At 50.2% G+C, this 14,398-nt stretch overlaps 1 protein-coding gene across 5 annotated transcripts in view; it reads left to right on the top strand.

The window, feature by feature from the left end:
* The first annotated feature begins 3,866 nt into the window (after positions 1 to 3,866).
* Positions 3,867 to 14,398, top strand: part of SORCS2 (sortilin related VPS10 domain containing receptor 2) — a 552,575-nt gene continuing 542,043 nt past the window's right edge. For 4 of the 5 annotated variants that reach the window (XM_083834471.1, XM_083834474.1, XM_083834473.1 and 1 more), the window contains exon 1: positions 3,867 to 4,249. In XM_083834471.1, the coding sequence (XP_083690597.1) occupies positions 3,896 to 4,249 (354 nt within the window). In that variant the 5' untranslated portion in view covers positions 3,867 to 3,895. The remainder of the gene's footprint in view (positions 4,250 to 14,398) is intronic. The other variant, XM_083834475.1, reaches the window with a different exon arrangement.

Here is a 14,398-nt window from a genome sequence, read left to right on the forward strand (position 1 = left end):
AATGGAAAGAGGTGATTTAGCTACAGGACTTTGAAAGAAATTAATGGGAGAAACTTCTTTTTCAGTTTTGCTGAAAGATCTCAGCCTTCTCTCCCAGTCTGGCTGATACTCATATTTTGAGCCGTACTGTCATCAAGCGCGCACAGCAGTGATATAGGGCAACTGGTATTGTTGCTGCCGTATCCCTAGCCTAGAGTTACAGCACTGTATTATAGTGAATTAGGGATATATTAAATATACATTATTTATTAGATTAGAAGGTTCTGTAAGTGTGCATTAATCTGGCTGCTGTAAAAATGGCTTCAAAAGCCATTGAAGTGGCTGGGTAAAAGCCTTTTACCTAGCGGCTGAAGTTTTTTCTGTACCTATCCTGAGAATGTGCTGCATAGACACAGATGGTACAAATATCTTCATAACATGTTTTGTGTTGTCAGGGAGCAGTCAGACGATGGCTTTCTCTCCATCCACCTTGGGCAGCATCTTCTCAACCTGTAAGACAATTCCGAGTAAACTGGCAAACGGGGGAGGTCACAGGAGTAACTAGCAAGTACAGGGAGGGGAAGATCTTGGGGCAGACAAGGAGGACTTCATTGGTGGATTCGTTAGGATCCTCTGAGATGTATGGGAAAGATATTTTGCCAGTGGGAAAACGTCTGCAGACCCACGACGTGCAAAGCTGGAGGAAGCCAGGTGTCATTAGTTCTAGGGCAACTGATTGCTTTTTGGTTTTGTTTTTCAGTTTCATTTTGGAAATGTCAGTTCCTGCCAGGTGTAAGGAGCTTGCCCCTAGGGAACCTGGATGTTATCTCCTGTCTTCGCTGCTGCTCCCTGGGAGCCCTGTCTGTCCAACACTGAGGTGAAAGCAAAATGGGCAAGCACAGCACTGCCCAGCTTCATCTGAATGTGGCGTTCAGCTGAAGCACTGGTTCTTGTCTGCAAGTTTAAATCTGCAGGGACTCAGGCCTTTCCTTCTATTCGGAGTATTTTTAGGTTATTATACAAATGTTGAGTAATCTTCACAATTTCACAGGCGGTGTCTGGGAATGTCGGATGGCCGTCATGCTAGAACAAAAATTACTCAATAATTGAGAAATCACCCTTCATATTGGTTGATACGACTGTGGTTGGTCAGTGTTTCCTGAAGAATTCAGGGTTATATTTTTTCCCTTGTTCTCTTTTGAGGCTGAGGTGCAAGACGGAAGGTGACGCAGTCGATACACAAGTGGTGCCCAGCAGGAATGGCTTCCCACTGTCACTTGTGTGTTTTCTGCAAGCCGACCCCTAAATAACACGTCCACACAGTAAAAATTCAAACAAATGTTTTACCACCGCCTGTCACTGATACCAGTTTGCCAGAGCCAAGGGGTTTTGTCTGGAAAACTGACTTTCTGCCCACTGAAGCCAGGTGCTTCTCCTCTTACAAAGGTTGGTGGTTTAGAGGAGTAAGGTAATGTGAGGAGACTAACTGCATGCAAGGGTTGTTCTCATCTCACACTTGTCTTTAACTTCATTACATGGCTTCCTATAGCCACAGAGGCCTTTTAAGGATGTTATCATCTCTTCTCTTCCCTGCTGCTCCAGTGTTCTCTCCATAAATCAAGATTTATTTTTTATTTTTTTAAAAGACCAGTCTGCTTTATATACAAGAGACAAAGTGCTTGAGAAATGAATTTAATACGCAGCCCCCTAAAGGGCCCCAGCGGCAGCTTCTGGTGATGTGGGCCTGCCCGTGGCCTGGTGGCAGGGTCAGCAGCGCTGCCGCTGAGGTCCCCGAGTGCAGGCTCTTTATTCCCTTAATTCAGAATCAGTGGCAGAGGAGCGAGGGGGAGGAAGGCTCCTTTGAGGCTGGGGGGCTGTGCTCGGGACTATGAAAGAGGGCTTTTTCAGAGCTGTGGAAGAAAGCACACGGGATTTTTTATTTAAAAAAGAAATCGTAATTCCTTTTGAAATGTGGGAGTCATCCTGCATTTGAAGCTGCCTTCTAGTTTGTGCCACCGCAGTAATAACAGGCCAGGTTACCACAGGTGTGCCAGCACCATGGATGTTTAGCTCACAGGGAGGTGTATGCCTACTGCAAGTTGTTTTTACAAGAATTTGGGATGACCAGGTTACTCCAGGTAATTGCGGTAGAAGTCCCAGCCCTGTAAATGGTATGGTTATAACAGTGGAGAATATTTTTTCTGCTCATCCTCCTAGAAATGCCTTTGTAATCCTAATTTTGTAGGCCATTAGGGTAAAGGAAGATTACAACCGAAACTGTTTTACTGACTTCCCTCACCGTGGTTTTGCCCAGCCCTCACCTCTTCTGTTACGTGCCATCTAACATGCCGACCTGTAGCTGCCATCCTTACTTCCCTCGCTGGCCTTCCAGACGTGGGCTGTGACGCTGGGGCTGAGCAACCCCACCTTACCCTGAAGCTGGATCCAGCATCAGAGCTGGCGCTGGGCTGCACTGCAGGTTGGACCCTCCGGAGGTCCCTGCCAGCCTAAATTTGTTGGCGATTCCACCACGTCCCTTGTCACAGCACCAGAAAGCTTCCCCGGCACGAATTTGTTCACAGTTACACCTCACGTTGCAGAGGAGCAGGGAGAGCATCGATGTGCCTATATCTGCCTCTGCCTGCCTATTTCGAGTTGTGCCGCACTGCAAGGACCCGGGCATTGCCCTTAGCTGCGACCACAGCTGCAGTTAGCATTTCTGGGGGCTTCCACGAGCTGGTCACAGGTTGCAAGTCCCAGGTCCCCAAAACAGGCAGTACTGGATGGGTGAGCATCTCTGGTAAATGCTGGTGACGAGCCTGCTGCCTGCTAGGAGCTGCGGGGCAGAAGAAAGGATGCGCTCCCGCTCTCCACTGAAGCGCTCCTTATCTTAATCACGAAAATTGTAATTTTGCAACTGCTTCATTCATTCTTCTGCTTCCAGCTTCTGACGGAGCCCTTCTGGCTTTGCCACTGCGCCTTCCCGGGACTCGCGGCCAAACCCCGTGCTGCGAGAGGCCAGGGGTGCCCGCTCCACGGTCCGCAGGTAGCGTGTCCGCAGCGAGGGGCTGTGTGAGGGTGGCTGGGGGCGCCCTGGCCCTGTCTTTCCCTGCGGTGCCGCGGGCAAAGCCCCCAAGCAGCCGGCGATGCGGCAGGGCTGCCGGAGCCCGGTCAGTCCCAGTTGCCCGAGGCGTGTCCCCACCGGGGTACGGGCGGCTGTGTGTGGCTGCGGCCCGGTGGGTGACCTGGTCGCTGTCCCCGAGTGTGACCTGGTGGGTGACCTGGTCAGTGACCCACAGTGCGACCCAATGCGTAGCGCTGTGGGTGGCCCCCTGGGTGACCTGGTGGGTGACCCAGTGTGTGGCACCATGGGTGACCTGGAGCATGACCTGATGGGTGGCCCCAAGGGTGACCCAGTGGGTGACCCGCTGGGTGGCCCTGTGGGTGACCCGCTGGGTGGCCACGGAGGTGACCTGGTGGGTGGCCCAGCATGTAGCGCTGGGGGTGACCTGCAGTGTGACCCCAGTGCGTGACCCCATGGGTGACCCGGTGGGTGACCCGGTCGGTGACCCAGTGAGTGACCCAGAGTGGGACCCGGCCTGTAGTGCCGTGGGTGACCCGGTGGGCGACCCTCTGTCTGACCCTCTGGCCGCCCCTGTGCGCGCCCCCCCGCGACCCCGCAGCGCGGCCGCCCCTGGGGGCGCCCCGTGCCCTCCCCCGGTCCCGGCGGGGCCGCCCCGGGCTCTCCCCCCGGTGCCGGCGTTTCGCTGCGGGCCAGCAGATGGCGGCGCCGCCCCGGCCGGGAGCTCAGCCCCGCTCCGGCTCCGGCTCCGACCCTCCCCAGCCCCCGCCCTCCGCGGCGGTGTCTCCCTCGCCGCCACCTCCCCGCCTGTCACTGCCACTCCGGAGAGCCACCATGGCGCACGGCGGGCCACGCGTGTCCCTCGCAGCCGCCGCCACCGCCGTGGCCTCCCGCCTGCCTCCTCCTCCTCCGCTGCTGCTGCTGCTGCTGCTGGGCTCCGCCGCCGCTCTGCGCTGCGCCGAGCCCTGCGGCCCCCCCGGTCCCGCGGCGCCCGGCCGGGGGGCGCGGAGCACGGCCGGGGGGCGGCGGAGCACGGCCGGGGAGGCGGCGGGGGGCGGCCGCGCCGGGAGAGCATCCCCCGCGGCTGGGGGCCGGGAGCGGGTGGCCCTGCTCAGCACCTCCTTCGTGCTCAAAGGGGACGCGGCTCACAACCAGGCGATGGTGCACTGGACGGGAGAGAACAGCAGCGTGAGTGCCGGGGGGGGGGGGGGGGGGAAGCGAGAGGGAGCCGGGGAGGGGGGCTGTGTCCCGGCCGCCGGGGGTGTCAGCGCTCCGCCGGGCTCGTCTCGCCCTGTGGTCCGTGCCCGGTGCCCGGCGGGGTCCCCGCGGGCGAGCAGCGCCCCGACGGGCGGCGAGGTGCCGCTTCCCGAAAGTTTGGAAAGTTTGGAAAGCGGAGGGGCAGGGTGCTGCGGGGAGGAGGGTGGCTGACGGCGAGGAAGAGGAGGATGAGGAGGAGGAGGGCTCGCTCCCGGAGCGGCGAGGCGCGCACCCCCGGCTGAAGGAGAGGCGCTGCCCTCCGCGGGGAGGGGACCCCCGCAGGGATCTCCTTCTCCGTGGTCCGCACGGTTAGCTCGCGTCGCCCCCTCGGCTCCTCCATCCCCTCGGGACACCCGCGGGATCCCGCCTGCCTCCGGCCCCAAGCCTGCCCCTCCCCGGGGGCTTCTCCCCCCTCAGCTCCCTCCTCCTCGCCCCCCGGCACCCCCCGGTTGTGTCCCAGCCCCGGCGATGCCTGAGACCCCGGCGCCCGGAGCGGGGCTCGCCCTGCAGCATCAGCGCTCCCAGCGTCCCGCGGCTCCTCACTTTGAGCACTTCTAGCCCCGAAGTTTCGCGGCGAGCCCCGCTCCGCTTTTAGCCCGGTTTCGTTTTCCTCCAGCCCTCGCCTCTTCGCGTACCGACCCCGATGGCTGCGCGTTTGCACGGGCGATCTCGGGGCTTTGCCGCTTGCGGTTTCTCCCGCACGCGGACAGCACCTCGTACCCGTGCGCGTCCTAGGCAGACGGTACCCGGCACCTTGCGCTGCCTGCGTAACTTCCCAGGCAGGGAAATGGTAGGAAGGCTCGAGATCAACTTTCCCCTAGAGGATTTTAGCGTTTCAGGAAAACCCTCGGGTGTTTTTACTGCAGTTCAGCTGAGCTCCTACCCTGCTTGAACTTTGTGAGTTTAGCATAAAGTTTACTTAAACTCGGCTCAGTCCAGAGCGCCGGTGTTGTGGTGCTCGCAAACGTGCGAGCTGTCATCCTTCCCGTGGGGTGCCGGGTCCTGTTTTCCACCTGTTTGGTTAGGGCTTCACCCGGGATGCGTGGCGGCTGCGGCTCCGCGGGTGGGGACGCAGCGGTTCCCGGGAGCACAGCTCTTGTGTTACCACGGATTTTCGTGTGCCGGAGGTGGAGGCAACATCACAAAGCTTGACGCTTTCAGAGGCGGTTTCTCATTTGCTGGGGGAGGAAGGGTAAGAGGATGGCCATTTTCTTCTCGCAGAACGCGTTGCAGATCAGCGGCATCAGCTGTTCTGACTCTGCCCTTCCTCCCCGGTAGGCTGCTGCCGTTCCTTGCCTGCGGACGGTGCTTGCAGGCTGCTAGGATTGCCTCCTTGAAGAATCCAGTATTAAAAAGTTGGCAGAAGTTCATTTTTTGACATAAAAGGCAAGATAGCGCTTTCATGCAAAGTGCTTGGCGCTCTGAAATGAACATAGTAGAGCCTTGCTAATCCATGTTTATGGCTGGTGGTCTCTCCGCACCTCTCTGCAAAGATTTAATAACAGATGCTGCAGCGAAGGCTTGTGTTGCTAAAACGTTCTGATTTTTTCACAGTATGCTACAGTTCACTTGCTAGCGTAGTATGAAGTAGTCTGTTCGAGAGCAAAGATAAATGGCAACTGTCAGAAGAAATGAAAGAAGCGTGGTCTTTGATGCAACTTCTTAGTTCTTTTTTGTTTGCTTGTTTGCTATCTACTAATTCAGCATTGCCGGGTGGCACTCTCATCCTGAATGCCTGCAGATATTCTCTACGGTATTTACACATTCAATAAGAAATGCTTTTGCAGAGTTACTTAAAGCAGTTACTGCTGCTTGCCATGCCTGCCGTCAGGTGATTACTGCCAAGCAAGACTGGGTTTGAAGGAGTGACCTGGGAGTGAAAGGCTTTGCTGTCCTAGCCCAGGCAGAGCAAGCAGACTTTTTGCACTGGGTGTTTTAAAGGCTGACTGTCAGCAGTTCTTTTTGTGCCTCCTTTTCTTGTTAGCTTTGTTTTATTGCACATTTCCAGCAGAAGAGCTGATTTTAACAAAGGCTTCCTGAGAAAAATGATTTGTAAAAGAGATTTCTTTTTTCCTCCTTGGAAAGAAAGCGGAAGAAATGAATGAAGCGCAGTGGAAGCAGGATGGGCTTACGGGGTTTGGAGGGAATTCTGCTGCCTCTGTGTGTTTGAGATTAAAACGTTTGAAAATAAATACCCGATCCAAAACATATTTAAGGTAGTATTGAGTGTTTGTTTGTTTATTTTGCTCTGGGTTGGGTGTTTGGAGGTAGCAATGCTAACATCCAGCTCTTCTTGACCCTGGCACCTTATCCTGTAAGTCCAAAGCCTAGGAGAGCTTCCCTTGCTGCGGAGGTACAGGCTTGAAACGTGAAGTGCTGTTCTGTCCCAGGCATGCTGCCGTCGATGGAAGGACCGTCGCTCATAACCGAGGGCTGGATCAGGCCCCGTGAACCTCATGAGGCACTAAGCAATCTTCAAGTGTCACCACAGACATTTGGCACCTCATTGGAGGTACTCAGCGCTTTGTAAACCATGGAGCTAAACTAGTTCCTTTACCCTTTACAGCTGCGTGGCTGAAAATTTGACAGTGATGAGCTCCAGATGACCGTATATCCTTTTAAACACCTCACCTAGTGAAATAAATGAAGAAGAAATATGCAGTGGGATTATTCCTCTGAGCTCCGTGATGGGGAGACAAATAACCGTAAAAGCTGAGGGGGCAGCTGCTTCTCTGGGAGACAATCACCTGCACAAATAGTTCATCAGGAGCACCTCAAGTGTGGATCTAGGGCAAATAAATAACTTTGAGGGGGGCAGAGGTTAGGCTGATGTGCACATGGAGCTTTTAAAATATGTATTTACGTCTTGTAAATCCTCCTGCGCCTCCATAACAGGAGCATGTGACTTTTGGTTGCATGCGATGCCTTGAAAGAAATGAGGGAGGCTGTAAATTAAATTGTTCCTCTCTCCTCCCCCTTCTTTTCTGTAGCGTAGAAGTCTGATGTCCTCTCATAATGCCGCTCGTTTTGTGAATTAGGGAAATTGCTGGGTTTGATAGCACAGCAGTGTATGTGGTTGAACTGATGGCAAAGCGAGCTTGAATCACTGGGAAGATCGCGGTATGCTCCCTGCCTTTGTCACCAGAGAGCTGCGTGGGGAGCTATGCTAATTGCTTCCTGTTTTCTGTCCTCATTGCCTTTATTTTGTAGTCTGATAATAAATTATTTATAGATTCCATACACGGTAAGCCTCTCCCTGACCTTTCTTGACAGCGGGCTGCATAGTTAAAACTGCCGCTAGTGAAGCAAGCCTTGCAGACCCAGTCCTTTAACACCGAGGGTGTATCTGGTTGGTGAGTTCCTTCCTACAATTAGTGCTGCTGTTCTCTGTCCCCTACGTCCACAGGAATCTGTTGTGCGCTATTACTTTCAAACAAAGGTTCACGCAAGTGGAACTGATTTCCTTTCCAGTCTTCAATAATCATAAGCCGAAGGCATGGCAGGTGGGTGGTGCGGCACACACGTGCTCTGGTCAGGGCTCGTGACTGACATTTGTGTAACTGGTGAGTAACGGGGAGCTGTGCACGCTTACAGAGCAGCCTCTTACTGCGTTAAGTTGAATATGTGCTCTCCTGGCTTTACTCAAAGTACACTGCCCGTTCGGATTTAGGGAAGATAGGCACTTGACAGATAAAACTTTTAGCATTTTCTTTAGGAGACCTTACTTATGGTCTTCCCAGAAGCTTTTCTGGTTTTGTGCTAGGTGAACAACTTTCTTTGCAAAACTGTATTTTTTGACCCCCCTGGAGAATTCCCATTTCGCATTAATACCAGTTGATTTTTTAAAAAAAAATTAAAGCCAAAACAGAAATAGAGGAAGAATGAGACTCATATCCACGGTTGATTTTGGTTCCTAGGATGCTCTGCACACTCTGTGCAGACTGCTAAAGTGTCGTGAACAGGACGTCGGCCAATTAGTTCTGAGGCTGCAGCTTCATGGTGCCAGTATTTCCTCGTTTTGTTTGCTGTCACAATATGAAGTCCCATGCAGGCACTTATTTGTCCAGAAAGTTGATGTCATGATCCCTCCTAAATGAGTAGCTCTTTGTTGTGGGAAATAAACATAAAAATACACACAGTCTTGTCAAGACTCAATATTTAGCAGCACCTTACCAGAGGGGAAGATTTATTGCACATCCACAGAAATTGCTACATGCAAACTTCAGCTGGTCCAGGCTTTTTTGTATTTGATGCCCAGACATCAAATGTTTCTTTAATTTAAAAAATATTATTCTTTGTAATACAGTTTCACTGTATATCATTTGTAGTGTTCAGTGATCACTAAATGTATTCTTCTGGAAGATATTTTATTTAATTGGTTTTCTGTTTTGCTCAGTTTGCAATAAATTGTGCTGAGGGGATCTATAAAAACCATTGACTTCAATATTACCGTTGCGCTGTCTGTAACGGTAAATGTAATTATCTGCCCAAACTGGGCAAAAGCCCATTTGTGGTAAGGTTTTGGTGCTGTTCCTCAAGAGTAGCGAGGCTACTTTTAAGGAACTAAAAGCAACACGGGGTCAAAAATCCCGATGGCTCAGACCTTTGATAAATGGCAGATACATCGTCAACTGGAAGGCAGATTTCCCACAGGGAGGATTTTATTTTTTTTTAATTCCTTGAGATGATAGCACGATAAAAAGAACAGGAACCAAATCCAGTAATCATATTTGAATGGAAGAGCAGAATCCCACATTGAAAACAAACTGATTTAAAGCTGACTGAAGTAACTGAGGAGCTTAACATCATATATATATATTTTATCGTGATGTGATTTTTGTGGCTAGCTTCATTTATTTCTTTCTCTCAGCCTCCGTTTTCCCTCTCTTGCAGCCCTACAGCCTGCTACTCATGTCGCTGCCTGCTGAGCTCTCTCACATTTCAGCAAATTCCACCTGATGAAAAGAGGGAGCACCTCTTGTCCCCTGGGTAGACACCGAGAATTGATACATAATTTAATTACAAACCTCCTGTTTTAAACATGCCTCAGAGTCCTCCTCTGTGAGCACCCCTCCACACCTGCAGTCATTCCTGTTTTAGCTGGTTTTGCTGGTTTAACTGGTGTTACCCGGTTTGCATAGGAGCAAGCTACAAGCAGCCTTAGCGTGAGCAGGTGCTGCTGTGCTGATGTTGGGAGGTGCTCCGAGAGTTTGAATCTAGGAGGGAAAATTAGCAATAAGCACCACAGGCACACACAAGATTGAAATCGTATTTCTGATACTGATGATATATTACAAGTGCACGATGAGCCAAATCTGGCTTAATAACAATCACTAAATACATGTTTGCTTTTTGATAGCAGGGTCACGTATCTCAGGGGGAACTTCATATTGCAGGTGTGTACAAATTTATGAATTAAAATCATAAAACTGCCCAGATTGTGGAGTTGTCTCATGCCAAGCCCTTTGTATGCCCAAATAAAACATTCTGTGGTTCTGTCAGTTAAGACCAAAGGGTGTTGGCGTAAGGTGAGACAATCTGCAGCACAACGCAAGTGGGATCCTTCTCGTTCCTGGAAGCAGAAATTCAAGTAAACAAAAGCTGAAAGCATTGCTTGGAAGTAGTCTGCAACGTATGGCTGCTTGCAGTAGCTCAGGACGAAACTTGATGACCTGCAACATTCCTTCAGCATTTTTATTCTTGTAGCCTCACATTCTTTGCCAAACATTCCCATCCCCAGCCCCTTGCCCCAGTAATAATAACTTAAAACCCTGACGAATCACCGATGACAAAAATGCTTGAAAGAAGTAATGGATGGGATCCTTTGTCATGCCGAACCTCGGTCTTCACGTCTAAGCTTGGACTTCTGCAGTGGGAAGGAGACAGAGATGGTCCTTGGATTGATCTCACTGGTGATAATCGTAACGTACACACTTGAGAAAGCTGGGATGAGTTGTCCCAGGAGAATGTGCACCTATGTCTCTCTGCTTATTTTAGAGGGGCCTGGGTGACTAACTTAGATGAAACACAGAATTTGGTTAAAGTTATCCCTAACCCGAATAACCGGTGTTTATGGCTGCTGCGGTTCCTTCCTTCCTTCCTTATCGCGGCATGGCTGTTAGAGTTTCAGTTACGGACTAAGCCTCTGGCAAAAATGCAGTCGCAGCTCTGAAGAGTTTGTGATTGCAGTTTTGCCTGTGCCTGTCCTTAAGAAACAGAATTGTGTGCTTAAAGGATGTTCATTGACAGAGATTACACAAAAGTCTTAAGTTTTAGTCCAAGGGCTGCTCCTGCAGCTAGGTATTTTTTTCTAACGACCTGGAATGCTCACACATAAGCAGTGTTTGGAGCAATGCCTGAAATTTCCCCTCCAAGAAGCTGCGTTTCAAAGGGAGTTGTTCCATGCACTGTATGCTGTGTCACGTGTGTGCAGTGCCACTTCTGCTGGACTCGCTGGCTTGGGTAAGCAGAGAAGTGCCATGTTTACGGATCCTACGGGATTTTGTCAGCCTTGGGTGAAGCTGATGTGCAAAGAGGAGAGATGCTCTGACGTTGCGGTCTTGCAGCCCGTGGTGATGCTCGGTGAGCCCCACTGCCCTGTTACGGGGATACATCAGGGGAAGTGCGAGGCTTGGCTGGAGGTAGAATACGAGGTGCCCAGTGAATGGCTTTTGGGTTAAATTGAAGCTGGATAGGACTGTTGAAGAACTTTACTCTTCACCAGTTTCCTCTGAAATACCGTTTGTAGCACATAGGTTAGTTTATGCCTCAGTTTCCTACCTGTGATGTGAGAATGATGGTACTTCCCCAGGATCGAGGATTGATGGCGTTCTCAATAAGCCGGGCACTTTGATATGAAAGTAATGGTTACTGCCCAAACACCTAAAAGAGGCGGGACAATAGAAAATCACATCTGTGGTTTCTTGGCTCCGTTGGACATTTTTCAGTACAGTCTAGGGGCTGGAGAAGAAAAGGCGCTCCTCCTCGGTCCTGCTTCTGGTGTTCGTTTTGATCAGGGCACCTTTTAATGCATAGTCCAGTTCAACTTAAATGCTTAGACTCTGGCACTTCAGTGCTCAGACCATTGAATAGACTTCAGACTGTGTGACTGCAAACATTTCCAGTGCAATTTAACCTGTGTTTAACTGGTTCCCTCCCCTCCCCTCATTTACCGGTAAGCTGAAATAACTCTGCTTCTTTCTCGCTGTTTGCACCTTTCTGCTTCTGTAGACTAGTTATTATTTCTTGAATAACTACTATTTTAGCCTTTTAAATTTTCTTTCTTTCCAACTCACTTCTGCTAGCTCTTTAATCGCGCCATCTGAATAGGACAGTATCTCCATGTAGCTGTATTTACCTGCCGCGTGTTTGACAGGCACATTTTTACAAATGTACATGCACACAGGAATGATTGTTCATTTCTGGTTTCCCTCTAGTCTCTCCAATGTCCTTGTGATTATCTGTGTTTTCTAAAAATAAAATCGTAGGACAGTAAGTAGGGTTTTGTTCGTTTGTTTTTAAGTGGTAAGCCATAAAACCCCTTGAACAATGTGGTCATTAGGCAAAATCTAATTGCTGTGGTTTCTCTGCAGTAACATTGTTAAAAGTTTGCACTAGTAGATAGAGTAGTTGTAATTAATGTTTAGCCTTTCCCCATTTGCTTCATGAAATTTAGCTCTTCCATGGTCCTTGGAAGCTCATCAGAGAGCGGTGTGGTAGCAGCGTATTTGCAAGCCCCAGCTACCAGGATGCATCCTCGTGCCTTTTGAGCAGTGAGCCCCTGTTTACTGGCCAACACGTTCACTTTTAGCAGATGGCAAGCTGCAGTCTGTGAAAACACATTTTTTATTACTGTTGCTGTCTCTTCTCTGCTCCCAGCCTGTAAGTGCCCCAAGGGAAGGAGCAGTCTTCCCCCAGCACACGCACGAGCGAGCTGTGCTGCACCGGCGCTCTGCTCTGAGGTGGTAGCATTTAGGTGCTGCTGTGATACCAGCAAACAACGCCAGTGCTGGCTGAGAATCGAGCTGTGCCACCTGGAAATTGTAGCAGTGCCTCGCCTAGCCTCCCTAACTGAGCCACGCTGGAGAAAAGTTGCTTTTCTTGGGTATTGAAGAACAAGCTATTTATGGTTAATGTATTTCCATGCCTGCCTCCAAGAGCAGCTGTCACTGCAAGGCAGATGCCCAAGGGGCTGGAGCTGGGGGGTTACAGGAGCGTGTTGGAATCACTCTTTGAGCTTTGGGCAGCATTTCACAATGTTAGATGTGACTGAATCTGAAGAAATAGTTGTTTCTTCATTGGAAACACAATTGTATCAAGGGATGGTAGGTTGCCATAAAATTCTCCAGGGTCTAAGTTCAATAAGATATTTTCCCCATGTTTGCTACTGGAAAATACCTTGTAACTTGCTCTTTTCAGAGGATTGAAACTGCCTGTGAGTCTAAGGCATCTAAATCTGCAGCAGTACTTGTTAAATCTTACATTTATGGAAAACAGAATATTTTGTTCTTGGTTTTTCCTTTTGTACTCTTAGGTATTGTGTTGAGGGTTCAGCATAAGTAGGCATCAGCACTAGCATAGGTAGAGGTAAGAAAATAACCCTGGGGGAACTTTGAACCCCTTTTGTACAGGCAGCTCTTCTTCTTGAGGGGCTCCATGAATGAGGCGTCAAACCAGAAATGAAACGAACGAAACCAAACACATGCCAGCGACAGGTTGGTTCCTCGGTGCACAGAGATACCATCACCCATCGGTTACGTCCATGGGGCAATGGGGACCCATCGGAGTGCAGTGCACATATACACTGCTCTGACATTGAGCCTAACCGCGATGGGTCTTCACTGAACCCCAGCATCCCAGGCCACAGCAGGTTGGTGTCGGCGTATCCATGTTTCTAGCTGGTTTTTAGAGTGATCCCACTCCGTTCTTTCTCAGCACTTTATGGGGCACCGTTGAGGTTAGTAGGGTTAAAATTAGATTTGGCTGCCACATCTTGATTCGTGGATACGCTACATGAACATCATTCCTTCTGACCGCTCTCATTTTAGTCTTGTAAACCACACAAGTTTAATTGGTATGTATGGGACTCTGGAGCCTTGGGTATTGTCGTATTCATGTGGTTAGAGCTAAGAAGCAAGCAGGCACACGAACTAAAAAGCTTTCCTCTCCCAGACCCAGATCCCCTCCCATGGGCACTAGGATTTCATCAGAGTTGCAGGTTTTGATTTAGAGGGAAATTTCTTATTTTGTTAGTTTGTTTGTCTTTTAATCAGTGGTTTCCCATGTTTCCCTGCCCGTTATCCAACCACATAATGGAGAGCATATTCAGAGATCTCAGCTGTCTTGAGAGGGGTCTTAAAACATGTTCTTTGCCCTGAGTGAGAAGTAAAAAATGAACAGAGGCTACGGAAAACTTCGATGTCGGGAGTGCAGTGGCTTCAGAGTGGGAGCTGTGTCCTGCACACCAGTGATGGACCTTGGAGGAGTGGCACTGAACTCCTGCTTGTTCTTGGCTGGGTTGGTGCAGGGGGTAGAAAACTGGGAAGCTGTTGCTGCTGGCAGTTCCAAGCTTTGCTTCCCCAAAACAAAGGGAGGGAGACCATTATCGACAGAGCCAGCTGAGACCTGGTCCTGTTCTTCTTGAGGTTTCCCAGCCTGGTAGGAAAAGCAAACATGAGAGAATCCAGAGTTATTTTTCCCTCTCTTGTATGTGACAGCCACTGAGGTGCTGCTGAGCACAAGCAGGAGGGAGGGTGATTTGTAGATGGAGCAAAAGTGCCCGGTATTTTTGAGCAAGTGGCCCATTATCAATGTTTTAAGTTTCTCTTGGGTCTCAGCGATTGTTATGAAACTCTAGAACAACTGTAAAGAAGAGAAGCAAGAAGGCGTGTTGCACATCAGCCGTACAGCATTTTTGTAGGTCTGAGAAGCCCAGTTGTGATTCACTGCCCAAACTGTTGGCTCTCACCAGCTCCTGCAAAGGAAGACGTAGAAGGAATGCATTCCCCTGCATCTTGGCTGAACTGGACACCTCGGTTTACAAATGGCAAGATGCAGCTCAGCGAACGTGTTTTCAGTTCC

This window comes from Anser anser (assembly GCF_964211835.1).
Source record: "Anser anser genome assembly, chromosome: 4".
Taxonomy (NCBI): Eukaryota; Metazoa; Chordata; class Aves; order Anseriformes; family Anatidae; genus Anser; species Anser anser.